This window comes from Leuresthes tenuis, unplaced genomic scaffold (assembly GCF_036924035.1).
Source record: "Leuresthes tenuis unplaced genomic scaffold, fLeuTen1.0.hap1 SCAF_6, whole genome shotgun sequence".
In the NCBI taxonomy this organism is placed as follows: Eukaryota; Metazoa; Chordata; class Actinopteri; order Atheriniformes; family Atherinopsidae; genus Leuresthes; species Leuresthes tenuis.
This window is the reverse complement of record NW_027325360.1, coordinates 17,718,994-17,745,981: the sequence shown is the minus strand read 5'-3', so window position 1 is coordinate 17,745,981 and position 26,988 is coordinate 17,718,994. Positions and strand designations below refer to the sequence as shown.

The following is a 26,988-nucleotide window of genomic DNA, read 5'->3' as shown; positions in this document are numbered from 1 at the left end:
CGATAGAAGATGAGGTCCCACTTGGTTTTTCACGTCACCTGTGTGACCCTGCTGTGGCTGTGCTGCAGTGTGTGTCGCTCCACTCCTTTGTTCTACAACATATCAATGGACGGCAGCGGTGATGAAGCCGAGCTTGAGCTCCTTTTCCCAACGTCTCTCTCCACCCGAGCACCTGTTCATATTACTGTTGTTACCGAGCCTCCCAACCTCACAAACTCCATCACCACCACCATGATCCGCCTGAAGGACTTCGTCCTGAGCCGTGTGGTGGACTTCCTGCAGGAGAATCTTCTCATCATCATTGTTGTGACCTCCCTTCTCATCGTCATGGTCTTCATCATCTGCTGTGCCTCTGCCATGAGCCACAAGCGCAAGCTGGAAGCTTACAAGCCCCCTCCTCATCCACCCAGGAAATATACAGCCAATAAAAGCGGAGGACGCAAAAATTCTAGTGAGCTCCATGAGAGGCCATACGCAGTGGACCACGTCAAGAGGGTCCAGACTCAAAGCATGGCCTCCCCCAAGCACCTGCGCGCTCCCTCTAAGGCTCTGGTGGGCGAAATGGGGAGAGACGTGAGGTCATCGCCTCGTCAGGAGGTCAGAAAGGTCAGAGATGTGGAGGAGGTGGAAAAGCGGAGAGAGGAATCTAAATACAAAGAGCAGGTAAAGCACAAGGAGGAGGTACAGCAGAGTCCCAGCACCAGCTCCAGTCAGCCGGTCTGCACCTGCCATCTGAAAAAAGCCCATCACTAGGGCATGGCCGAGGCAAAATGGATCAAGAAGTCTGACGAAGGTTAATGCGTTTAAAGTGAAGTCAATCAATCCATTGTTAGAATATTAGCATCTGAACACAAAACAAAAAAAGAAGGAACAGAAAAGAAGATAGAGAGCAACTCTTACGTGTGTTACTGAGCAAGTCTACAATCAGAATCAGTTTTATTGGCCATCTATGTTCACAAAAAAGACATGTGACTCGGTACACTTCCATAGGAATAGTAATGAGTGCTGAGATCAAGGCTGAGTGCATGAAGGGGAAAAAGTAGGAAGGACTATGATGTAAACAAGCATGTGAGAGAATATGTGCATGCATATGTGTGTATGCAGCGTGCAGGTTTGATATAACAATGACAACTTAAATTTTTACTAGTACATTATTCGACTAATAAATGATTCAGAGGATACGGACAAAGATGGCTGATTTCTCTGACTGATGCAGTTTGAAGGGTCTCTGAGGCCCTTTTGTCCTCATGTACCACACAGTGATCCACATGGCTTGTATCGGGGCTCACAGCACCACCTGTAGTGCACCACCAAACACAACACCACTGTGCCGCTGAGGCTGCAGCACCAACCTGAGATGATAGATTTCTCTCCGAATTCCACGTTGCAAAAATAACTAAGTTGTCTTAAAAGGAAATATATCAGGCGGCGTGTAACTCCCAATTATTGTCAAACCAAAGTTCAACATACAGAGATGTATTAACCAGAGGAACCTCCTCAGTGTGTCCTGCTGTATCGTTTTCAAGCAGCTATGAGCCTTTTAGCTGAATCAACCAGTTAGAGCAAAACTATTTGGAGCTGCAGGAAGAGCAAAGTGAAGTGCCAGTAAACGTTACTTGATAAGTAGCAAATCTTTTTATATTTACTCTCATATTTACTTTTTTGTTTCTGTTTCATGTGTAATTGTATTTTCTTTCATAAACCGATTCACTAAACTGGAAAAAAAATAAATAAATAAATAAAACCCATGAGAATTTGCAGCCGTTTTATTTCCCGGTGCCTGAATCGAAGCACAGATATCTTTTATTATTCTATCTTTGCTTTTATTTATTTGGTTTGTAGTTCTAATCAGCCTCCAAATGGAAAGAGCATTAGCAACATGTATACTGGTGAAATAATGTTATGGGTCAAGTTTCAATTTTCTTTTTATTATTACTTTTTATGAAATAATACATATGTATGAGATTAATTTAGCTTTTTATCCTTAACGTAGACATTTAGAAGTAGTCAAGAAGTTGAGTTCAGGGGCAGCTGGTTGGCTGGTTTCACAGTTGTACATGTGGCGGGATGCAAAAGAACTAAACCAAAGCTGATGTAGTGATCACACTTGATTTGCCTCCAAATTACTCTGAAGAGAATGAAACTCTCCAACTTCCTGTGCCATTACTCAAGTTTGTGACTCTGAGCATCTAAAACACAATGTACGATAGGCTGTTTCTATGTTTTTATGGGCCATGGTTTTGTCATGTTAAAACACTCTTTTCTTTTTTTCTTTTTTTCCCGCTCAACCTCAGATTGTTATCCGCAGATGTTGCTTCCTCTGTGACAGCTGCCTTGTTTACAAAGTGACAGTTTTGTTTTGCTTGTGTTTAATAAAACCATTGGTCGACGTGCCTCTGTCATCCTTGTAAATGCAACAGTGAGATGGTGGAAGCGGGGCCAAATGAAACACAAATACAGCCCTGAGGAAACCTCAAATTTGGAAAGGCGAGGGAGAGCCAAAAATAAAGGATGTTCTCCACATGCACATTATGCTCAACTGGAAATCTGTAATTTTCGAGCTGCATCCACTCAAGAATCATGGCTAACTATTTTAAGGTAATTACCCAAATAGAAGATCTTTGATATGTGCTCTGTGATAAGAATAAAGCCATCCTCTAATTCAGGACTTGCAAACACAACAGTAACTCCCCCTCAGTATCCTGATTGTCCTTGAAGAGGACACCCAAACAGGATGAAAGAGGAAGGTACTCAAGTCTTGGGATGAGGAGAGGAAAAGACGAGGGCTCTTCTATGTTTTTTTTTAACAAATCTTCGACACACTGATTTATTTTCCAGTTAAGGTGAAAACAGTCAAATGATTTTTAAGCTACATTTTTCTTTTTTAGCAAGAAATGAATTATTACCCTTGTACGATCAGTTGATGCTTTAATTTATCCTCTATACCCTTTTTTTCACTATATATGCGCCTCCGCCATTGTGAGAGGGCCACGTCATGATCTTTTGGATTTAAGAAAAAAAATAATAAAAAATTAAAAGTCGATTTAAATCTTGACAGGTCAGACTGTCAAAGATCAAACACGACACAGCAGAACACCATCTCCAGCGCTGCGCTGATATGTGAGCCCCGACAGAGGCTCAGGTCAGATTCCCTGCTCTTTTGTCAATGAGGTGCTAAATAATTCGAGAAGATACTACCCCTTTACTTTCACTCCTCCAAACAGGTGATGGGAGGACGCGCAGCCAGCTGGCAACGTGCCCCCTCACAGGGCCAGTTCATGTGTGTCGCTGCTTATTATTCCCCCCAAACTTTCCAAGAACATTGACCTTTGGTGGCCTCAGACGAGCCAACACCCAGGGCTCCTGCGTGTTTTCTCTTTCCTAAGACCAACAAAAATCTGGCTGAGTGCCTTTATCTTTTCACGATTTTTTTTCCCCCTTTCTGCCACTGACAAACATGAAGGCCTCTCAATCGATGCGAATGGTGAAGAGGATCGAGAATAGGTAATACAGCACCTTAAGGCACTCATTAAACTTTGATGAGCATCGGCCTGGAATTCTGAACAGCGGCAGTTATCTTTAGTGACTGTGGATCATGTAAGAACCACAGTGACACGGTGCTGCCCATCCCTTCGGAGGAGCGCATAAAACAGGAGCAGAAGAATGGTAAGTTTAGCCGAATCTTTTGAGGGATTTAGACATTGTTAATAATTGCCTGATAAACTCACTGATAAGAGAAACTTTTGGGTTGTCAGGTTGTGAAAAAAGTCTCACTTGCTGGCAAGTCAATCATATTAAACATTTAGTTATTACTGGTAAAATGTTTTGACCGACTTTTCAGTTACATGGCAAGAAACCTGTGGCACTCCGTGATGGGAGGAGATTAGAATTCTGTACTGGGAGTAATCAAGCTGTGGTGGCTGTGAATTAACAGCCGGCTAAAATCCCATTTACAGCAACTTTCTGCAGACTAGTTTTTTTTTTTCTTCAGTTTTATGCTGCTGTTTGGTTAGGTTTCAGCAAAAACAACAACAAACACCTTGTTAAGTTCAAGAAAAGATTGTGGTTATGATAAAAAGACACTTTATAACGTCAGCTGCATGTTAAACTGCATTGACGAGGTGGCCTTATCGTCCGTCCGTTCTTGCCAGATAGAAGGAGAATACCAGCTCTGCAGCCTATTCTGAACCTTATCCTGCCGCAGCCCATGTATAATGATGAGTGTGCTAATGTAGTTGCAAATTTCCAACATCTTCCCTCCACCGTTTCTTTAAGTGATGAGAAGGTGATCCGTGGACTATTATTACAGACAGCCAGTCCCCTGCCAACTGGATCCGTGCCTTAACGTTCACATATCCAAAGACTCTGTGTGGCTGTTAGAAGTGTGTTTAAGACAAACAATGATGTGTAAAAGCTCTTCTTCAACTGTTCTAAAGAAAGAAGACGTCCTTTCCGTAGATGTAGTTGATCCCTTTCCTGTGCTGTAAATGAAAAGACATTTTTTTGAGACGTGGAGCAAGGTAAGATTTTGGCAGAATGGAAATGATCACCTTTAATCATCAACAACCCTAACAGGCCAATCAGCTATAACCTAAAACTATTTATAAAGCTGCCTTTTTCTAAAGTCGGACACCCTCTCTTAGTTAAAGTGGGGTGTGCTTCCACCTGGATGTGTCTAATGGGCTCGTCCCTCCTCCTTTACTCTTCACAGTGAGTCATGCTTTGGTGCAGATGTGATGTCCTCCTCGCTCTGTGCATCTGTCCCCTAGCCTGCCTTGCGATGTCTCCCTGTCCCCCAGGCTGCTGCTGTCCTCGTCCAGGATTTTTGGTTCTGTGCGAGTCGCTGGGTCTGAGGTCGCTCCCTCGCTCTGTCCCCCTCAACACGTCTGCTCTATCCGTGGCCAGAAACCAGCTTTGTAATGTGGACCACCTGCTCTGGCGCTTCTCCGGCCTGCAGGAGCTCAGCCTCAGCCACAACCTGCTGGACCGCTTTCCTCGGGGCCTGCCTCCCAGTCTGGAGTCCCTGCTGCTACGAGAGAACCGCATCACTTATATCACCTCAGGTGCCTTGAGGCAACTGAGAAACCTAACTCGTCTGGATCTGGAGTACAACCGCATCCGTGCCATCCAGCCTGGGGCTCTACTGGGTCTTAACAAGCTGCAGGTCCTGACACTGAAGGGAAATAAGCTGAAAAGCCTTCCCCTTAATCTCCCTCCATCACTGACACATTTAGACCTCTCGGCAAACTGCATCTCTTCCCTGGACCTTCCCTCACTGTCCACCTTGGTCAACCTGCAGGTCTTGAAGATCAACAGCAACTGCCTGCGCTCAGTGCCAGAGAACACCTTCGACAGCCTGCCCCGACTCAGATCTGTGGACCTCACCAACAACATGTGGGCGTGCGAGTGTGACATTTTGTATCTTTATCGCTGGCTGCTGAGCGGCAGACTGAAGATGGCGTCAGATCTGGTGTGCAAAGAGCCTGTCCGTTTTGCTCACCGTCTGCTCCTGAACCTTTCTGTCATGTCCATTTGTCCTCGCGTCCTGAAGCCAAATGAAAGGAAACATCCACTCGATCCCAACTTTGCAGCGACAGCGACGCCTACAGACCAAATCTCATATGAAAACAAGAGGGATTTGGGAGACTGGTTGCAGGAAATATCCAAAGAAACCACCGTTTCTGAAGCTCGTAATATTGAAGACCTTCCCAAGACTCGTGTCTTATACTCTTTGGAGACTCTCACCTATGAGGAGTGTTTATCCCTAAATAAAACTCATTCCGTAAGCCAGCCCCACTTAAAAACAACCACTTATTTCCCTGAAGAGGAACAGAGATGCAAAGAAAACATAACCGCTCCATATCCTCATAGTAATACAACCCCTGCTGAGGGGACACGACCTTGGCTGTCCACAAACAGAGACGGACTTTCACCTACTCTCAACACACAGCTCTTCACTCAGCAGCACTCTGCAGCGATCATCTCTCTGCTTGCTGTGTTGTGCGTACTTATGGCTCTCCTAATGCTGGCAGTGCTGCTTTTGCTAAAAAAGGTACTTGTGCGCCAGCAGAGGGTGGCCCCGGCTGATCTCGGGTCCGGTGGATGACATCGACACACACACACACACTGAGTAGGTTTTGAATAATTTAATTTGTGAAAATCAAAAGTCGTACACAGTTTTATGGATCATTTTTGTATATGTACTTTAGCTACCGACTCAAACTGAATTTTCACTGAACCAAGTAAAGCCTCAAAGCCAAAGAGAAAATATATATACAAAAACAAACATACCTCATGTCATTTACTAATGCTTTATTTAAGATCACTTTATTTTTTTTTAAGTGTAAGGAATAAATGCAAAGCACTTAATTACCTGTGTTCACCCTGGACTCCCAAATCAACAACCTTTCTGATCATCTGAAGCTAAATAAATCCACAAACAGCATAAACATGTGGCGCCTCAGCCCCATATAAAGTTTACAGGAATCCCAGAACTACCTGATGTAGTAATTCACCTCTCACTGCAATGCTGCGAGACATTTCTTTCCAAGATACCAATAAAATATCCCCTCAATGGGCAGTAAATAACATCTTAATTGCTGGCTTTGGCACGCTCCTCGTTCTTGTCTTGTTTTAGTCTGTAGTCTGAGAGCGCTGCTCTTATGGCATCTTCTGCCAGCACTGAAAGAAAACAAGAAGAAGAACATATTTTAGGGACACCATGAGCATAAATCAACCCCAGGAAAAGCTTTCATATAAGAAAACGTCATAATGAGACAACCGGGAGATCACCATGTTGGATTTTTTTGTTATTTCAATGGAAGATGTGTCCTAATGTTGGAGAAATCCCAAATTTATGAGCAAATTACCATTTCACAGAGGGTGGGTGACATTTAATTCAAGGTCTGACTTACTGAGCAGGTTTAGGCGTTCCGAATCTTATATACCTATAATTTAGGTTATGGGGACTGATTTGTATTTGAGCTACTAGTTCTGGACAGTTTGGTACATTGAAAAGCTGTGTTTTAATGCAAAGTTAAAAAAAAATTCAATCCTAAAATTCCATTTACGATCATTTCTGATGTGTGATTCACGAGCATCTTAGCAGTTTCAAACATCCCTGAATAAACATGTCAAGCGTCGCATGTGGGTCCAACACTGCAGACAAAACAATTCATGGGGAAGTTTTAAGAAATAAATTGAGCTGACAGAGAATAATCCTTCTTCAGTAAATATGGAATCATAAGAATATCCAAGTTGTTAATACAGTCGGGTAATTATACTTCAATATTTGTTCCACGTGTAAATAATTACACTCCCTATAACTTGTCACTCATCTGTAAGTTTCGGTTTTATATAACAATATATTACTTACTAGAGCAGTGAAGCTTGACTGGAGGAAGGCAGAGTTCTTTGGCAATGTCTGTATTCTTAATCTTCAGAGCTTCGTCAACCTGCAGGGTGAAAGAAGATTAACCCAACCCTCCACAAACAAACACTTCAGAGAACCTGTCATCCATGGTGTCTGTGTGATCCGAACTCACCGACTTCCCCTTCACCCACTCTGTTGCCAGAGAACTGGAGGCGATGGCTGATCCGCAGCCGAATGTTTTGAATTTTGCGTCCACTATCTTTCCACTTTCATCCACTTGGATCTGGAAACGACATGCAGCCAAACACTGTTGAACATGTCCGGACGTGTAAAGCTTTGATAAGCGGTGTTGTAACCCGTGATGTTGACCCCTCCAGTTTACCTGTAGTTTCATTACATCACCACAGGCTGGTGCACCCACAAGTCCCGTCCCCACATTTTTGGACTTCTTGTCCAGAGAGCCCACATTTCTCGGGTTTTCATAATGGTCCACCACCTTTGGGAAAATGAAAAACAAGTAAACCTATATTACTGCTCTGTTTTAAGGGGTAAGCTAGCACGACAGGACGCTACTAGTAAAGTTAGCCACTCCTACTTATGAAAGCCAAGACACAACACGAAGCTAACTCTTGATTAAAAAGAACTTTTGGGTCGGTTACCTTTTTGTGATACGAGCAAAGCACACTCAGCTCCGGCCTCAACAACCTCCTGCTAAATAACAGCAAGGACGCTGACTTTCGTAAGGACATCATCGCCATGTTCCAACACTGCTGTGACCGGAAATCAACGAGTGAGCACGAACGGGGAGGACGACCGCTTCTTGTTGACAAACAGTAAAAAAAAAAAAAAGGTAGTATTTATACGGAATTAGCCCCCACTAGTGACTAATATGCGCCTCTACACTCTCAGAGAATGAGACTAGTTGCGTTAAAGGCCCCGCCTCTCGTCACAGTGCTGTCTTGTTAGGTTGTTACCAGGCAGACAGCCTTTCCAACATGGCAGCGCCAAGCAACGCAGAGCAAACGCAGTGGCAAGATATGGAAGAGGAAGAAGCGGGGATGGAGGAGAGAGAGATGGAATCGAACGAAGATGAGGAGGAGGGCATGGGTGTAGAAAATTCAGACGATGAAGATGACGATTCGTCGGAGGATGAGAAAGAAAATGAAGCCGAGATCCAACGGTTGGAGGAGCAGGTAATTAGCCAACAATCCTGCCAAGCTCGGTTAACCAGCGTTAGCAGAGCAGTGGAGCTAATGAGAATGAATGGGTGGTAAAACACAGTGAGCTACGAGGAGACCACTGCTTTAAGAGCGTGAGCTGCTCAGGTCTGGTGGGTTTGGTAGAAACGGTGTGTAAGGTTGAGTTTACCGCTGTTGACCTAAAACAGTTAAATACGGACATATTATACGACGTCACTCATATAGCTGTCGTGATTAGCTCATGCTAATTTGTATTGCTAACGACTTGTCTCACGTCACGCGCCTTTTTTGGCATCTCTGATCATGATTGCATTAAATCTTGAAGAGTTATCAAAGAGTCCATGTGAAAGCAGATAGTACGCTTTGTCCTAACTTCATTGGGTCTCACGTGAAACTTTATGCATCACGTCTCATAGCATCATTTTTGAATATGTAGCAGCGATACAATACATTCTGTAGCGTTACTTAATTTATGATACACCTCAGCCGCTAATTTAACAGGTAAACCCGGCAACGATTGTTGCACTTCACACACATATATATACATAAACATATAAACAGACACACACATGGTCCGATTGTTGTTTTGTGTTGGTATGCATGGTTGCTTACTTTTTAATAGCTCGACATGGTCAGACCTGTCTCCATGTTGCTTGCCCTTAACCCTTAACTGTCATGTATCGGTAAACAAACCATTTGCACTTTGCTTGGATACCCGATGCTAAGCAGAGTTGGAAGAGCATCTGTTTTGGTGGAAGTGGTGTGCAAACATCTGACTGATAGAAAATGTTATCAACGAGCTCTCTGTAGATCTTTACTACTTCTCACTGACAGGTCGAAGTTGTCGTCCTCCAAAGTGCAATCGAGACTTGTCATATTCAGCATGTAGGTTACAGTTTTGGCGGAGGTTTTCCTTTTGCAGGGGAGAGTTTAGGCTCCTGCCCGTGACCTAAAAACCTAACTCGATCACGCAAAACACCTTGAACGATGCCTCGGTTCCTAAATGAACCTGCAGGACAGAGGATTGAGGAATCGGGAGTCTTGCAGGTGGAGTTATAGACAAGGATACAGGGCATATCCCCCTCAGAAATGTTTTTAACATCTGAAGTAGAAGAGGGCTGGACACATAATCCTACTTTGTTGATGCTAACCTGACTGTTCATATGATAAGTAGGTGAGCTGGATATAAGACAATGGAGAGATTTTGCGACTATTTCACATGTCATAATGTACTCTCATCCGTTTAAAGCAATGGCTCTGAGGCAAATGTGTCTCAATTTGTTAAATGTCACTCTGACCCCCTGTTTCCTCATGATTTCTCCTTAGCTTTCATGTCAGAAAGAGATGCACTTAGCTGTGAGTGGAGGACTTCATGATGTGCACTCTGGGAAATGAGAAAAGGGGACTGAAGTCTGTTACATGCCAATTAACTCATTTTTTCATCACCATTATGGGGCAGAGCCACAAGTCAGATGAACAGAGAAACGGCATTTACTGTTCACGGGTCTCTTAAATAGCCAAAAAATAAGAAAGAATATTGTTTGTTGCATAAAGAGATTAAATTATAAGCCAAATGATTGTCAATTGCCATTCTAAAGAATTACCATCATTGCATACAACCGTGAGTTACTTCAAATATATTTAAATGTATTGTTCAGCATATCGATCCCTCTCCTCCTTGTGCTTTTTTTCCCCCTTAGCTGTCGATCAATGCTTTTGACTACAACTGCCACGTGGATCTTATCAAGCTTCTTAAGCAGGAGGGAGAACTTTCACGTCTGCGAAAAGCAAGGCAGAAGATGAGCGAGCTTTTCCCTCTTACTGAAGGTCGGTTCATGTCTAATACACCTGTGGAGTCAGAGGAATCAGCAGCTCTGCAACATTTGCAACTAAAAATGCTTTTTTTTTTCTTCTCCTGCAGAAATCTGGCTGGACTGGCTCAAGGATGAAATCCGTCTGACTGAGGAGGAGTCTAACCGAGAGAAAGTATATGAGCTTTTTGAGAGAGCTGTAAAAGACTACATCTGTGAGTGCCCCCCACTGTCACTGCCCAGATCTGATCCTCAGGAGTCACGTGTTCTCGACATTTAACTCCATGCACTTTTTACACAGGTCCAGAAATCTGGCTTGAATATGCCCAATACTCAATCGGTGGCATGGGCTTGCCAGGTGGGATGGATAAGGTAAGAGCCATCTTTGAGAGAGCCGTGACAGCTGTGGGGCTTCACATGACCAAGGGACAGACGGTGTGGGAAGCATACAGAGAGTTTGAGAACGCCATTCTGTCCACGGTGCAGGTTTGTGGTCAGACACTCTTTTTAAATCCTTTGCTGGTGTTCACATGCCATAGAAATGGCCATGTTGACTGAGGCTATTTAGAAAGAATTGATAGTTTTAGATTAGAAATGGTTTTGTTGCATTATGTGAGATGACTATGATGTAATACCAGTTCATCTTAACACTGTGTCACAGCATGATTCTGCACCAGAATTCTTACTCGACTCAAAATGAATCCAAATCCTTTAAAAGCTCAGATGAATTCATGGGATTTTTTTGGGTGAAACGGGCCAAATTTCAACAGTGTTCTCTCTGCTGCCTTTGCTCTCAGCCTCCCCCTGGCAGGATTCCCAGTCGCGAGGAGCAGGAGCTGCAGAACACTCAGCTTGAGCGGATCCATACACTGTTTCGCCGCCAGCTGGCTGTCCCCTTGATGGGTAAGCATGGTGACTCCTCCCTACAGATGGATTGGTGTAAAATGGGCCATTTTCCTTTTGTGGGGCCTTATGTCATCGATCCCCTGAACAACTGATAATTAGTCCGTTGAATAAAAACGTGATAAAAAGATAGATAAATAAGATGATGTTACCAGTGACTCCTGGTGTGCCGTACGGATTTTGAACTGCAGGAGATAACCAAATGGTTTAAAAGTGTGCTGTTTGACATGTCTGAGACCCGTTCTTTCCTAGAATTCTCTCCTGTGCAATAAAAGTGGGACAGAGATTAAGCGGCATACATTATTGCTTTCCTGCAACGGTTAAAAACGGTGTCAGAAAATGAGGATTGATTTTTAAGACGATCTGTTGCTTTGCAGACATGGAAGCCACCTATGCAGAGTACGAGGAGTGGGCAGAACACGGAGTGCCTGAAACCGTCATACATCAGTACAAAAAGGCTGTGCAGCAGATGGCGAAATGCAGACCCTTTGAGGAGGCACTGGTAACTGACTTGATTTCATAAAATCTGTTGAATTTGTTCCCTTCGGTGACTTTGAACGATCTGCATGTAGTTTGCAATCCATCACATCCGCCTGCTCTTCTCTCGCGGCAGCTGGTGGCAGAGCCTCCTAAGCTGGCAGAATATCAGGCCTACATCGACTTTGAACTAAAGGAGGGCGACCCAGCACGGATCCAGATAACATTCGAGCGGACTCTGGCAGAGAACTGCCTGGTGCCAGACATGTGGGCAAAATACTCCACGTATCTTGTGAGTATCGCTCAGTGTTTGTCATGGTGCCGTCTCTCCAGTCGGACTATGATTTTGTGCTCTGTCGAATTTTGTCTGACCTGCTCTTACTCAGCAAATTTGATCTTTGCAAATCTGAATCCGCTCTGCAGTCATGACAAAATGTGTTTCTTACTTATAGAAGCAACTCGTTAAATCGTAGCTGGTTTAGATGACTTTAAGCACTCTATTAATTGGCATCTCTTGGCTCTGAAGGACCGTCAGCTGAAGATCAAAGACATGGTTCTGTCTACTCATGAGCGGGCTGTCAGGAACTGCCCCTGGACCATGGGCCTGTGGAAGAGCTACCTGCTGGCTCTGGAGCGGCACGGAGCTGACCATCACACTGTGTCAGGTAACAGCCGTGAAATGCTTTGACTTTTAACCAATATTACGGCGGTAGATCCATACGTGGCGTTTACAGAGTGATGTAAAGAATTCGAGGAACTATAACTCCGGTGGATGTGTTGGTGATGGAGCTCTCCTGCGGAAAGGTCTCTCGCCCTTTTACTCATTTTTACGGATCTGTTTTCTTGTGTAATTCCGCTGCAGATGTTTTTGAGAAGGCGCTGAATGCTGGCTTCATTCAAGCGACCGATTATGTGGATATTTGGCAGGCATACCTCGACTATCTGAGAAGACGTGTGGATTTCAGTAAAGGTGAGAAGAGTTGCGCGTCGAAAACACTGTTCCTGTGCTTTGTTTTTAAATAAGCTTCGAATAATTCTTTTTTTCCTTTCTTTTCTTTTAACAGAATCAAGTAAAGAGTTAGAGGAGCTACGAGGTGCCTTCTCTCGATCTCTTGACTACATGAAACAAGACGTTGAAGAGAGTAGGTGGATTTCTCTCGGTTGGTTTGTGTGGGCCTTTCGGTTTGCTCTTCATATTACTCACGGTCTTATGTAACTGCAGGGTTTGGTGAAAGTGGAGATCCCTCTTGTGTCATCATGCAGATTTGGGCAAGGATAGAGGTGAGCAGAGTTACCGCGATGGCTGCTTCCGAGCAGCAGTGCAGTGTGGATTGTGAGAGTGCAAACATCCAGCAAAGTGAAATGAAATGCGCTGACAAACCTGAAGCCACTGCAGCAGAATCTAGCTAAATATGGTGTTCAGATGTAAAGCGCCGGTTACTGATGGACTCTAGCTGCAGGCGGCAATATGGTCCCTTTTCTTTTCTTGTTAAGTAGATAATGAAAAGATGCGTTTCCTTTTGTTTTAGTGGCAAACGGCTTATTATTCTGTATGTAGTACACAGCTCACAGTGTCCGTGTTTCCTTTCCAGGCCCTCCACTGCAAGAACATGCAAAAAGCCAGAGAACTGTGGGATAATATCATGACCAAAGGGAACGCCAAATATGCTAACATGTGGTTGGAATACTATAACCTTGAAAGGTCGGTTTCTCAAAATATATTAATTGAGGTCAAGTGTTAATGCCTTGGAGACCAGTCTCAAAAACCCATAATCCCTAGGTCTTATGGGGACTCCACTCACTGCCGAAAGGCTCTCCACAGAGCAGTGCAGTGCACCTCCGACTACCCAGAACACGTGTGTGAAGTCCTGCTCACCTTTGAGAGGGTAGAAGGTAAGTCTTGTCCTAGAAATAGAAGAGAACACTGAACTAAAGAATACTTCCATTCTAGTGTGCGTCTGTATTTTGTGTTGCAATGCTAATTTGAAAGTTTCCAACCCCATAGTTTTCACTTTTAACAGCCAATGGTCATTGAATCATTACACTGACTGAAACCGTGATTTTTCCACGTGCCAGTAAACCCATTTTTCACACATACAATCCGCACACGCTCGGCGATCGACTCGGTTACATATGGAATCTGAGGCTAAGATGGAGCGACGCCATATTAAAAGGCAATAAATGATAACTACCATTACAGAGGCTACTCAGCAATAATTATGGCAAATTAACTAATGTTAACAATAATGTTGCATTCACTTGATCAGTCCTTTCAGCTCTAAACTGCCACTGATGCAGAGGATCGTGACTTTGGATGTAAGATTGTTGGAAACATTTTAACAGAGTCTAGCAGCTCGTTGGCAGCAATAAAGGCTAAAGCTGCTCTTTGCTGTTGGACACTCCGCTCTCAGTCTGTGCCGGTGTTTGATAATAGTAGTCTTAGTTTTTTTGCTTTGCTAAAGAATTGTTATCGTTGCTCCCTGAGAATTGTGGCCATCTGCATGAGATTTCATTTCACACAGCAGACTAAGTCAGCACTGCCAGGCTAGCGGTGGTTTTCTAACTCGGACAGCAGGGAGTTAAACTCTTGTGACTCTTAAGGGCAAACACACCAGCTGTCTTCCTATGTTGTTTAACAGTCCCCACTTGGTGCTGCAGCCACGTGCTGCAGTACAACGTATTTTCCGTCGGTTGCTTCTCTCCCCCCCCCTCATGTTTTGCCCCATCACTTTGCACATAATTGCATGACTAGATGACAGCGGTTGAACAATTGAAAACGACTGTCCTGGTGCAGGTTCTTTGGAGGACTGGGACGCGGCTGTGCAGAAGACGGAGACGCGGCTGAACAGAGTTAACGAGCAACGAGCAAAGGTAGCGGCACATTTAAGCGCTATGCTGGCCAGGTGTATTATTTGGCTTTTGTAACCAGTTTTTGCCGGTCCGTCAGGCGGCTGTGAAAGAAGCCAACTTGGCTCGCCAAGAGGAGGAGAGAGTCGAGCAGCGACGGAAGGTCAAAGCAGACAAGAAAGCTCAGAAGAAGGTCCAGAAAGGAGGTCGAGCTGGGGAGAAGAGGAGAGCAGAACACGGTGATTGGAACGAGGACTCCGGTAAGATACAGTTTGAAAGACTGGACTTTTTTACATTAGTGTTCAATACATTCTTACTCATTTTCCTTTCTTTGCTGGGCTGTAAAAAAGCTCCTAAAAGGCACAGAGGAAACGGTGACACCGCTACAGATGAGTACATGGAGACAGAGACTGGACTTTTCGGGAAGAACGCTCCTCCTGGATACAAGCCTGCTTCAACAGGCGCTAAAAGAGCAGAGGTGGCCGCCCAGGCGCAGAAGGACGACAAGCCAGAGTTTCGAGACGACCACACCAGTGTGTTCATCAGCAACCTGACGTACACTCTGGAGGAGCCAGAGGCAAAGCTCAGGACACTGTTCGAGACCTGCGGTCCAATCAAACAAATTCGCCCCGTGTTCAGCAACAAAGGAAGCTTCAAAGGTTACGGTTACGTACAGTTTGAATCCCCTGTGTCTGTTGCCGAAGCCCTGAAGCTGGACAGGAAGGAGGTGGAGGGCAGGCCCATGTTTGTGTCACCTTGTGTTGACAAAAACAAAAATCCTGACTTTAAGGTTAGAGAAAAAGTGATGCTTTGTCTACCGATTTGCATTGTATAAACACATTTAGTTAATAATGGTCTGTGCATCCTTTACAACCATTTGATCTTAAGGACGTTGCTGTGAAACTAATGTCTTAATTTGTCTCGGTGCGCTCTGCAAAGAACGACGACAGTGGACAACATGGGTGACATTCTCACGTTAATGTCCTTTCAGGTGTTTAAATATAATACATCCATCGAGAAACACAAAATCTTCATCTCTGGGCTGCCGTTCTCGTGCACCAAAGAGCAGCTGGAGGAACTTTGCAAAAGTCACGGCACCATCAAAGAGGTTCGGCTGGTCACATATCGCTCAGGAAAACCCAAGGTGAGGCATAAAGTAGACAAGTGTCCCCATGTCTGGTTTAAACTAAGAAAAGAAGCCACTTTGACCCTCCAGTGAGCAAATTCGTTGGATCGTCTCCTGGCGCTACATTAACTTTGTGTTGCTGTGCGGCTCTGCAGGGTCTGGCATATGTTGAGTTTGCAGATGAAGTCCAGGCCTCTCAGGCGGTCCTGAAAATGGACGGCATCGATGTGGAAGACAACAAAATATCTGTTGCCATAAGCAACCCGCCTCGTAGAAACCCGGCCGATAAACCTGGTTCAAGCAGGACGATGACGGAGTTGATGCCTCGCCAGGCCTTTGGAGCGTAAGTCTACTCCTGATTCTGGCGCCTTCCTGTTCTCAGGCCCGACTCTGCCGATAAGACGTTCCGTTTCTTTTCTTGTTCCAGGAGAGGTAGAGGACGCACACAGCTCTCCTTACTCCCCCGTTCTTTGCACCGCCAAACGGCGCCCGCCGGCAAAGTCGAGAACGGCAACGCGGCGGAGGGAGCGACGAACGCGGAGACGAAACCGTTGTCAAATTCAGACTTTGCCAGGATGCTTCTCAATAAGTGAGAGGAGGCGAGCGGGAGGATGATGACCACCACCCTCTCACTGAAAGCCATCTTGTGTCCTTACGAATGAAGTGTTGGTGATTTTTCTGTAGTCGGTTACCTGATGGTCCCTTTAACCTCAGTCACGCCCTCATCATCATCATCATCATCATCCTGCGCAGATTGCCTTAACCGCTGCACTCCTGCCCTCCATCACAAACACACCAAGACTTTCCCTCAGTGTGACTGACTGTTTGAAGGTGGATGTCAGGCTATTTTATAAAAAGTGTAACATATTTGTGTGTAAATATACTGTATCTAAAGTTGTTAGACTTATGTTCTGAGCTCTCTGCTTCTGTTGTGTACTGCTAAGAGATCCGACAGACAATTATGGGAGTGTATTTTTTTAAAATGTTCAAAACAGCCAAACTTGTGAATGTTGTTTTAAGGGGGGGGGGGTATGCAAAGGTTCAGATATGGTGTAATATAGTGTGTGTGTGTGTACATAAAGTGGATGTGCTTCAGTGGTTTAAACAACAAAAAAAAAGAAGATCTTCTCCTTTTCTCTCTTAAGGGACCTAGAACTTTAGTTGTCTTATTTATAGACATATTTATAAGCTATTAAGATGAGCCATTATTATGTTTTTCTGCAAGTCTCTGAGATACCATCTGCTAATAATCGCCAGTAGTCTGATGCTATGAATTAAGCCTAAAGGTTCCAACAGTTAGATTGTGGTTGACGTTGATCCGTTTTCATGCATCATTTTAATAGTTGCTGCATGTTTTAAATGCCATCTTGATTTTTGTGTCGTGGCCTAGAAGAGGTTTGAGGTTTAAAAAAAAAAAGGAAAAAAAAGTGGACCACACTTTGTTTATCTGGTTAAACGTGGCGTAAACATGAAAGTAGGAGTTAAGAGATCCTGAAGAGTTGGGAGTTTCGGTGGATGGATACGTGTGACTTATGTGTTGGTGTTTTAAGTTTCTAAAAAGTCCCTTTTTTTAAAAAAAAAAAATTGTTTTAATATTAACTTTACCCGTCAGTCCCTGCAATCTGTGAATCCACGGACTGTTTTCATTATTACTTTTGAGTAAAAGGAAAAAAAAAAGTCATATTCTGTTTTCAGTGTCTCTTAAAGGAACAATTTTCTCAACTTTCAAACAATCGGGAACGTAACCTTTTGACAAACTGATGATAGAAAATCTTTGCTTTATGCAGCCCTCGAAACTTCCAAGTCAGAAACGTGAAAAAACATACGACGTGCTCTGGAAACCGGACCTAGTTTTATTCAAGGGTGGCCTTGCGTGAATAAGACCAGGTCGGACACGTGTTAATGCATCTATTGTGTCATCTGAGCAGAGGCTACGCTCATCCACACACATTGAGGCCTGCGGCTCCTCTGAGAAAGGAGAAAAGAACCTATGCAGTTTTTCCACGTGAGGAGATGAAGAGTCGTCTGTCGGTCTTGTTCAGACATCGATTCTGTGTACATATTGTTCAATATACAGATTTCAAAAAGGTCACCATAGTTTGTGATAAAAACCAGTGCAGATTTTCGTTTAGATGGTATGTATTGCTCTCACCACAGTGCCCTGATCTAAGAAAGAAATGAATAAATCTGAAGTTTTTCAGTCTGTAGAAGTCATCTGTTTTATGTCCAGTTATATCATGTGCTTTGCTGTTTTGTATCATTTCTATGATCGGTAGTTTAAATTTGGAATATAGGTAAATAAAAAACTATTTTTTGTTCAGTCTCAATGTTTATTTTCCTTTTTTATTGAATTCTGGCCCTTTTTTTCATATATACCTTCATCATTTCAGGTCCTGTAACTGGTCTGTATGTCATATTTGACCCCAGTTCAACACGTGGCTTCATTCATAGTAGAAAATATAACCTCGAGATAAGGAACGCTAACAGTACTTCTTTATTTAAAAAAATAAATAAAATACATGAAAGTGCTTTTCAGTGTTAGCAGACATCTTTCTATCAAAAGACAGATGTTCACACGCTCCCCGACAGCAGTGGAAATCATCCGGGTGTCCTATTTCAGCACAAAGCATTATTTCTTCAGGTCAGCAGTAGTTCAGATTGTACTCTGATGTAAATATAACATACTCATCATTCCCTGGTAAAAGAGTAACAAACAAAAACATTTTTGTGAAATCAAACAAGCACAACAAGTTCTGTCTTTAGTTCAGCTGCCTCCAACAGATTAAGTCGATTCAGCAGATTTAGAAACCAGACGGATACATACGGAACGTCCTGGTTGGATATGGCAAATGGACGAGATCATTCAAAACAGTTTGACCATGATGGGATTGATATTCAAAAGCTTTAAGATTCTTTAAGGTGTTCATGCTCCCTTTCTGCTGTCCATCTCCAGCTCAGTTGTGGACTGGGATGGTCTGTTTGCAGTTGGGACAGGCCTGGTCCTGTCCGGCTCCTGGCAGGCCCACAGCGTGCTCAGTTGTAGAAATCAACAATGTGTCCAATGTTATCTCAGTACATTTAGCTATAAAGCGAATGAAGGGTCGAACATCGCCCTCATTGGCTGTGTCTAGAGCTGCGTAATATTCGGCCCTTTGCTCTTTGCGAATAGTGATCGGTGGGTATCTCGCTTGCATGAGACCGAGGTTCATGAGCAGCCGTGACGTGCGTCCGTTGCCGTCAACAAACGGGTGAATATACACCAGCTTGTAGTGGGCGAGGGCTGCATACTCCACAGGGTGTAGCTGCAGAGCCTCGTCCGAGTTGAGCCACTGGATCAGCTCCTGCATGTGTCGCTGCAAGTCCTGAGGGTGGGGAGGGATGTGGTGGCCCACGAACACCTGGCTGGTGCGCAGCCTCCCACCCTCCACGGGGTCCACATACCCAAGAACTCGTCTGTGGATCTCCAGAATGTCGCTGACAGCGATGGTTCCTGATCTGGACAGCAGCGTGGTGTTGATGTACTTCATGGCTGCATCCACACCGATGGCTTCGTTCTGCTCCTGAAGGCTCTTCCCAGGGACAGCATAACGCGTCTCAATGATGTGACGGATCTCAGACAGAGTGAGCGTGTTGCCCTCGATGGCCACCGTGTGGTAGATGTGGTGGTAGTAGGTTTCCTCCATCACTCGACGGAGTGCAGAGTTGCCTTTAGGAATGGACATAAGCCTGCGCACTTTACTGTCAATAATGCTGAAGTAACGTTGGTCAATCTCCTCCACCAAGGGGAGAGTTCGGTCTCGGCTGACCAAAGCTCTCTCATTACAAGGCGAGATGGCCAAGGCCTTTGAGTAGAGGTGGTCTGCCTGGACGACATCTTTCTCCTCCTCCAGAATAGTCCCCAGCTCCGTCAGAGCATCCACAAAGTCTGGGTTCAAACTAAGCGCATGCACTAACAGCTTGTGAGCCTTCTCCCTCTTTCCAAGTTTCTTCATTTCTAGAGCCTGCTGCAGCGCCGCTTTGGCCTCCAGCTTCATCTCTGCAATCAGAACAGTAAGCAAAGCGTCAACCATACAATAGAGAAGGTCAAAGCCACAGAACAGGTCTTTACAAAAACAGTGCCAAGCAATATTGACAATATAATACCCAGAAGGTTTCATTAAGAGTGGCTTCTTAAACAATAAATCAGAAAACCCAACAGCTGTATTTATAGTATCCAATAACATTTAGCTTACTTTGGGATTGAAAGATAAGCAAAAAGTCCAAAAGTGATGTCAGAATGACTGTCTCAACAAAAAGGAGAAAATAGTAACATTATAATCATAATAGATACTATCAGAGAACATTTATCTCTCGAATTATCCAAATACAGCAAGTCAGAAGAAATAACTTTATGATGGTATGATACAAAGTACATGGATCCAAATCTGAGTGCTGAAACTACTTAATGTCTGTATCCTACACAGTTTCAGGTCACCACACATGGTCCAAATGTGGATAAACTAGGCCAAAGTTAAAATTATCGTGAGTTTCTGCCAAAGCACTGCAGTGAGTTTGCTGTTAATTTTTAACATCGATTTAAATTACACCTATCTAAAGCCAAACAACATATAGTCAGAGTCATGATCGTGATGTTGTTATTTTAGTTGGAACTGGACACGTCTTTAATCCCCTTTATCATATGGCAGTGAGTTCAACTGTGGGGTGAGTACACAACGTCCTGTCTGTACCTATGCTCGGCTTGGACCTCTGAGGCAGCAGATCCAGGGCAGTGAAGGGGACGGTGAGGCTGGTAGACTGCACAGCTGGAGACGGCTGGGAATTCCCCAACAGCTGGCAGCGCAGCTGAGAAATGCCCTTTAGGGAGGCACAGCATTGGTTCTTGACGCCGACAAGGGGCATCAGGATGGCCACCAGAGAGCCGACGACGAGGCACAGCAGCGGGCCCCATCCTCCGAGGACACGGCGGCCGCTGGTGTAACGCCACAACGTCACAGCAGCCATGATCATCGCTGGTTAAATCCTCCATCATTTGGTGATGCAGCCCCCCATCTATTTCCACCCATGCCTGGAGAGCCGGAGGGTGGCTGACATGACAACTTGGAGCCCGGGAACCCTACCGTGGATATTCAGCCCGGTTACCGTTAACTTGTACAGCTCGCAGTTTAGCTAGCTCTGTCGAATTAGCCCTCTGTCGAACCGCTGTGACTGTCAAACACACACTAAATAAACCTTCAACCACTGCCTGGAAATTTTAGTTCGCGTCTGCACAACAGTGTACAAAATATACACATCATCGACTTCCTCGTTCTGAAAGGTTGAATATTCTTGAATATTACTGGTTGTTGGTGTTTTCAAGAGCAGTGCTGATTGGCCGAAAGTGCAGCAATACACGTATTACTTCGTAGTCGTTTCTGATTGGGTGATATCTGGGACAAGTTCCCTCAACTTGACCTGTCAGGCAGAGTTTACGCAACAGTAGCAGCAGATCAACACCACGTACCGTCAACAGAGTGGTCCAAATCTAATAAAAGTTTATTTAAAATCCTGTGAAATTCCAGGCGATAATCCTGTTCTACGTATAGAACGTGTTTCCCATTTTAAATTGATAGGCAATTTTGTACACACATTCTACAAAAGCTGCTTGTTTAATCAATAACTTGATAGGTATGGTCTAAGCCACTCGAAACAGTGTATTGGAATTTTATAAGCTAGCTGTTTTTAAGTTAACATTTTTTGACCACTAGATATAAGCTCTTATGCTTACGCTTATATTCTGTGTTTATACAATGGAGACTAAAAGTTAAACTAATATCAACTTGAATTCTTAATATTTTCTCTTACAACAGAAAAAACAGCAAAATGCCTTTGATTTCTGAAATTATGATTAACGATTAAGCAGGAGTTAATTTTATCCTCAAATCAGTCTGATCCTAAACGAAGAAATTAAGTTGGTTTCTGAATGGGTTAATTCCAATGGATTGATTTTGAACGTGATAAAGACAACTAGTATGGTTATTGGATCAAACTATTTATTACATTCAAACCCAGAGCTTCATGTTAAGATTAACAATCAAATAATTACACAGGTGAAAGAGGTAAAATTATTAGGAATTATCATAAATTACACACTATCATGGGATATTAGGAGAATAATAACCAACATTGGAAACATGCTCTCCATGATTAGGAGATGCTCTAAGTATTTAACAACACAAATTTCTAAGCAAGTCATTCAAGCACTGGTTATGCCACATATGGATTATTGTACAGTTGTTTGCTCCAATACATCTCTAGCCAACATAAGAAAACTGCAACTTATACAAAACAAAGCTGCACGTGTTGCACTTACTTGTGGAAGAAGGTCGAATATTCGTAAAATGCATGCAAGTCTTTGTTGGCTGGATGTTAAGCATAGATTGTTGTATCTGTTGATGGTATTTCTTAGAAACATTACAACAACAAAAATGCCATATATTTTATATAGAAAATGATCTTTTAGTCCAGACATACATAATTATACTACTCGACATGCTGCTAGAGGTTATTTTATTTCACCAAGGGCTCTTTCTCAATGTACAGTATTATATAGAGCTATGAAGGAGTGGAATGACCTCCCGAACTATGTCACACAACAAAGAAACATGGTCAGTTTTAAAATGAAACTAAGAGATTATTATTCAGATCTTAATTTTGACCAATAGTGTAAAGTGGGTCTGGGTATCTTTGTGTAATCTTTGTATAATGATTCAGTGTAGGAGCTGGTAGTGTTTAGGTTTGGTGTTTGTTGCATATCTTTTGCTTGTATGTGTATGTATTAAGTATATGTTTTCTTATTTATTTTTGGTGTAATGTAATAAGCAAATAAACAAATTCTGCTCACACTGCATCTGCTCACAGGCAGCCAGTTTCTGTCATACCACCATGACCGCTAGCTAAATGAATAGATAAACAGATGTTTGACTTGGCTTGTCACAGAGTCATAACATCAAACATTTGCAGGACCACCAGCTCTAAGTTGTCCCCCTTCTGTTGTTTTTATGTGCTTGTGAACAGTAGAGGGCAGCATTGTTCTTTTGTGATAATATCTCAGTCACAGCACAGCAGCTCTATGTTTACTGCAGAGGCACTCGTAGCTTTAAAATTCAAGCTTATGAAATCCAGTTTTTTGTATCTCAATAACTTGAAATCTGAGTCATGTCCCTAGGTAGGTTAGAGTTTGTGAATATTATCTAACCAGCTGTGGACAGCAGGAGGTGGTGAGGATTGACTCCTGGCTGCGTTTCAAAGCCAGGCATTTACACATTTCCTTGGCAGATGGGCATGGCAGGCGATCTGCTCTAAATAGCTGTTATTCACGCACAGCTTGTAACTCCACAGCAACACACAGTCACCGCAGATATTGCTGGGACATTTATGAATGAACAACTATGTTGATATTATTGTATGAAGGTGGATGGATGAAGTAGGTCTGTCTGAAATGTAAGGCTTTGAATTTGTACAGTGTGAAGGCGTCTGTTTGAGAGTGCTTGAGTTGCCTTATTTCTTTATTCCTTTTATGCATGCACACTTCTAAAAGTCAAGAGAGGGCTGTGACAAGGTGCCCAAGTGTATACTTACTGTAATTTCTCTTTTTTCTGATGGGCAAACGGAGAGGAAATATGTGAGGAAGAAAGAAATATTTTACCAGCATTCTGCCACTGATTAACTGTGTACGTGGAAAGACAGCAGCTGCCTGTAGGATGCAGCTTGGCATTATTTGTAACTGTGGATAAAAACTCAGACTCAGTGCTGTCATGGATTATAAACATCTATGTTACCTGTAATCTGGGTATATCTTATTCTCTGTAGTACAGTAGGAGCCACACTTTGTGGACATATATTCGATAATAGGATGGAACTGGACCGAACTGGGCATAAAGGTCCTAAAATTAGACAGTAATGGTAATTATTAGTATAAAACGGGGATTTCTTCCTTAGATTGGCTCAAGAGTGAGATTCCCTTAAGCCGTCCAATCTTTTTCCCACCTTTTGTGTAGGGTGTTTTTTTTATCAACTGGACAAAGGCTGACCTGCAGGTTCCCTACAGGGACACACAGGCTCGTGTTTTGGTCTAATTGTGAGAATGCTGTTAAGCAACCAAAATCGGCTACGATAAAACCAGCCTACAGGTCTCCTTCCAGCCACACAGCTCATCACTCTCCTAACATGGCTAAACATTCATGTCTCTCTCACCTATGAATTCTGTGTGTACATCTCGAACATCTTAGTTCATCCGTACTTTTTTTGTCTTTTAACTACTCCTGCATACTTTCACAGATTTAAACTATTTTGGTATCAAAATGTTCGGCTCGTTCAGGAGATTCTGGCATTGACTTTTGGTGTTTCTAACTTTTATGCCTTTAAAAATATTGAACATTTTATTCAAATTTTATTCAAATTTCAACTCTTTCTCCTCTTTTCAACCTAACTGCTTCTGCATACTTTCACCGATTTCAACTATTTTAGTCTCAAAACGTTCAGTTCTTTCAGGAGATTCTGGCATTGACTTTTGGTGTTTCTAACTTTTATACTTAAAATATTTAACATTTATTCAAATTTTATTCAAATTTCAACTCTTTCTCCTCTTTTCAACCTAACTGCTTCTACATACTTTCAGCTAGACGACACCATTCAAATTTTCTACGGTTCACAAGACATCCAGCTATTACCAAATGGTTCAGCTTTTTCAAATATTAAGCCAATTTTGAAATATCATAACTTAAAAAACATGAAAAATACTTTTTCATACTTTTTCAATACGTTTTTTCGACCCTTTCATCAAATCTTCAGTTTTTCCAATAGTTTAAATCATTCCACTATTATCATTTCAACTTCAAATTCCTTCAACCAAGACTTCAGCAACTGTTTTTTCAGCAATTGAAAGTTTTTCCACTTTTTTAGCATTGTCAGCTATCCCCATTCAACTTCATCAGCATTCTCACTGGTGTTTCACAGGAACAGCTTTTCTAGTTGTCAGAATTCTGATTAAGCATTCTCACTATTGTTTTTGTTTCCTTTTATTTTTCCTCGTTATTCTTAGTTCTTCCGTACGTTTTTTGTCTTTTAACTACTCCTGCATACTTTCACAGATTTAAACTATTTTGGTATCAAAATGTTCGGCTCGTTCAGGAGATTCTGGCATTGACTTTTGGTGTTTCTAACTTTTATGCCTTTAAAAATATTGAACATTTTATTCAAATTTTATTCAAATTTCAACTCTTTCTCCTCTTTTCAACCTAACTGCTTCTGCATACTTTCACCGATTTCAACTATTTTAATCTCAAAACGTTCAGTTCTTTCAGGAGATTCTGGCATTGACTTTTGGTGTTTCTAACTTTTATACTTAAAATATTTAACATTTATTCAAATTTTATTCAAATTTCAACTCTTTCTCCTCTTTTCAACCTAACTGCTTCTGCATACTTTCAACGATTTAAACAATTTTGGTCTCAAAACATCCAGCTCATTCAGGAGATTTACGCCATATCTTTTGGTATTTCTGACTTTTATACTTTTTAAAATATTTAACTTTTATTCAAATTTTCCCATCATTCAACTAATGACTGCTATGTGAAATGAGTGGGGGCTCTGTAAATTTATGTTGGTTTAGTGGAGGTATTGTGCTGTTTTTAAGGAATTGAAGTTGATGAACAAGAACACGCTCTCCCAGTGTGCCTGACTCCACCTGCACTGATTCCCCTCAAGGCTGTGTTCCTTTTCCTCTGCTCTTCTCCTAATACACAGCTACACCTCCGGTCACCAGTCCGTCAAGCTCCTGAAGCTCGCGGATGACACAACCCTCATTGGACTCATCTCTGGTGGGGACGAGTCCGCCTACAGGTGGGAAACTGATCATCTGGAGACCTGATGCAGGGAGAACAACCTACTGCTCAACACTGTCAAGACAGTGGAATTTGGTTGTGGATTTTAGGAAGAGCGCAACCGCACCTGCCTCCATCCCCCTGTGTGAATCCCCAGTGAACATTGTGGATGGAGTCCTTCCGCTTCCTGGGCTCCATCATCACCCAGGACCCTCATCAAAAAAGCCCAGCAGAGGATGTACTTCCTGGGGCAGTTGAAGAAATTCAACCTGCCAAAGGCGATGATGGTGCACTTCTACTCTGCCATCATCGAGTCCATCCTCACCTCCTCCATCATCGTCTGGTATGCTGCTGCCACGGCCAGGGACAAGGCTAGACTGCAGCGTATCATTTACTCTGCTGAGAAGGTGATGGGCTGCAACCTCCCAAGTCTCCAGGATCTGTACTCCAGGACCCTAAGGCATGCAGGCAAGGTTGCAGCTGACCCCTCCCATCCCGGACACAAACTGTTTGACCCACTCCCCTCTGGCAGGAGGCTGCGGTCCATTAGGACCAAAACCTCATGCCACAAGAACAGTTTCTTCCCTTCTGCAGCTGGCCTCATAAAGAAGACCCCCACTGACACTGACACTGAGTACACTGGGGGTGTACTATTAATGTGCACTATCTCCTCCATGGACTGTCTACACAATACCTGTACAGACTTGTTCCATTGTTTCACTTTTACTTACTGTTCTTATTTATTGTTTTTATTCAATTATCCGAAATCAAAGCACCAGCACAAATTCCTTGTATGTGTAAACCTACTTAGGAATAAAACGGTTTCTGATTCTGATTTCTGATTCTGATTAAGAACAATGTAACAGAACTGTGAGTTGCTGTTACAGGTTTATTGAGTTTTAATAGTGGCATTAAGGTTTATGAGATTTTAGTGCTGAAAATAATGAGTTGTTGAAAATGAAAACGAGCGTTGCAGAGGTGCAAGCCAAAGCGTTGCAACTATAAAGTGTTGCTGAAGTTATATCACAGAGAAAATAGTCACAAATAAAAATAGCAATAAAATTTGTGATAAAATAACAATAAAAGTAGTAATAAAAGTAGCAACCCAATGTAAACTCAATTTCAAGTGTTGAAAGCCAGGGAAAAGAGTTTGGATTTGAACTGACCTCAAGAGTGAGAGGACCTGACAGAGAAAAGGGAGGCTGTTCTACAGTCTGGGTACAGCCACAGAAAAGGCTCTATCACCGCTGGTCTTTAGCCTGGCTTTAGGAACAGCCAACAGGAGCTTGTTGGTTGACCTCGGGGCTCTGGGTGGAGTGTAGGGCTGCAACAGCTCACTTAAATAAAACAGGCCCATAGAGTTTAAACACTTAAAAACAATTCATAAAATTTC

General features: G+C 43.0%; 4 protein-coding genes across 4 annotated transcripts; 2 read left to right on the top strand and 2 right to left on the bottom strand.

Annotated features, from left to right (window-relative positions):
- On the top strand, window positions 1-1,081 carry tmem119a (transmembrane protein 119a). Its single transcript, XM_072386975.1, has one exon. It carries the CDS (start codon window positions 10-12, stop codon window positions 751-753), a length of 744 nt encoding a protein of 247 aa, XP_072243076.1. The 5' UTR covers window positions 1-9; the 3' UTR covers window positions 754-1,081.
- Window positions 1,082-6,131: 5,050 nt separating this feature from the next.
- iscua (iron-sulfur cluster assembly enzyme a) lies at window positions 6,132-8,181 on the bottom strand. Its single transcript, XM_072387952.1, has 5 exons — window positions 8,032-8,181; window positions 7,755-7,868; window positions 7,545-7,655; window positions 7,376-7,454; window positions 6,132-6,681 (listed from the first exon to the last, which is right to left on the bottom strand). The coding sequence occupies exons 1-5, from the start codon at window positions 8,128-8,130 to the stop codon at window positions 6,593-6,595; spliced, it is 492 nt and encodes a 163-aa protein (XP_072244053.1). The 5' UTR covers window positions 8,131-8,181; the 3' UTR covers window positions 6,132-6,592.
- A 138-nt stretch (window positions 8,182-8,319) lies between these two features.
- sart3 (spliceosome associated factor 3, U4/U6 recycling protein) lies at window positions 8,320-18,058 on the top strand. The gene is made up of 19 exons (XM_072387951.1): window positions 8,320-8,565; window positions 10,272-10,398; window positions 10,493-10,597; window positions 10,684-10,868; window positions 11,180-11,285; window positions 11,663-11,787; window positions 11,899-12,054; window positions 12,289-12,427; window positions 12,625-12,732; window positions 12,827-12,904; window positions 12,985-13,043; window positions 13,355-13,464; window positions 13,543-13,655; window positions 14,557-14,633; window positions 14,710-14,869; window positions 14,960-15,399; window positions 15,601-15,753; window positions 15,891-16,078; window positions 16,163-18,058. The coding sequence occupies exons 1-19, from the start codon at window positions 8,368-8,370 to the stop codon at window positions 16,326-16,328; spliced, it is 2,793 nt and encodes a 930-aa protein (XP_072244052.1). The 5' UTR covers window positions 8,320-8,367; the 3' UTR covers window positions 16,329-18,058.
- Window positions 18,059-18,210: 152 nt separating this feature from the next.
- ficd (FIC domain protein adenylyltransferase) lies at window positions 18,211-21,057 on the bottom strand. The gene is made up of 2 exons (XM_072387949.1): window positions 20,463-21,057; window positions 18,211-19,771 (listed from the first exon to the last, which is right to left on the bottom strand). Exons 1-2 carry the CDS (start codon window positions 20,740-20,742, stop codon window positions 18,690-18,692), a joined length of 1,362 nt encoding a protein of 453 aa, XP_072244050.1. The 5' UTR covers window positions 20,743-21,057; the 3' UTR covers window positions 18,211-18,689.
- Window positions 21,058-26,988: the final 5,931 nt, after the last annotated feature.

Excerpts from the sequence above, each read along its gene's own strand:
- tmem119a (XM_072386975.1), top strand. The coding sequence starts at position 10 with ATGAGGTCCCACTTGGTTTTTCACGTCACCTGTGTGACCCTGCTGTGG.
- iscua (XM_072387952.1), bottom strand. The coding sequence starts at position 8,130 with ATGGCGATGATGTCCTTACGAAAGTCAGCGTCCTTGCTGTTATTTAGC. Across the intron at positions 7,869-8,031 it reads TTTGCTCGTATCACAAAAAG|GTGGTGGACCATTATGAAAA; the intron begins GTAACCGACCCA and ends ATTTTCCCAAAG. Across the intron at positions 7,455-7,544 it reads AGTGGGTGAAGGGGAAGTCG|GTTGACGAAGCTCTGAAGAT; the intron begins GTGAGTTCGGAT and ends TTCACCCTGCAG.
- sart3 (XM_072387951.1), top strand. The coding sequence starts at position 8,368 with ATGGCAGCGCCAAGCAACGCAGAGCAAACGCAGTGGCAAGATATGGAA. Across the intron at positions 10,399-10,492 it reads GCTTTTCCCTCTTACTGAAG|AAATCTGGCTGGACTGGCTC; the intron begins GTCGGTTCATGT and ends CTTCTCCTGCAG. Across the intron at positions 12,733-12,826 it reads ACGTGTGGATTTCAGTAAAG|AATCAAGTAAAGAGTTAGAG; the intron begins GTGAGAAGAGTT and ends TTCTTTTAACAG.
- ficd (XM_072387949.1), bottom strand. The coding sequence starts at position 20,742 with ATGATCATGGCTGCTGTGACGTTGTGGCGTTACACCAGCGGCCGCCGT. Across the intron at positions 19,772-20,462 it reads GAGGTCCAAGCCGAGCATAG|AGATGAAGCTGGAGGCCAAA; the intron begins GTACAGACAGGA and ends TTCTGATTGCAG.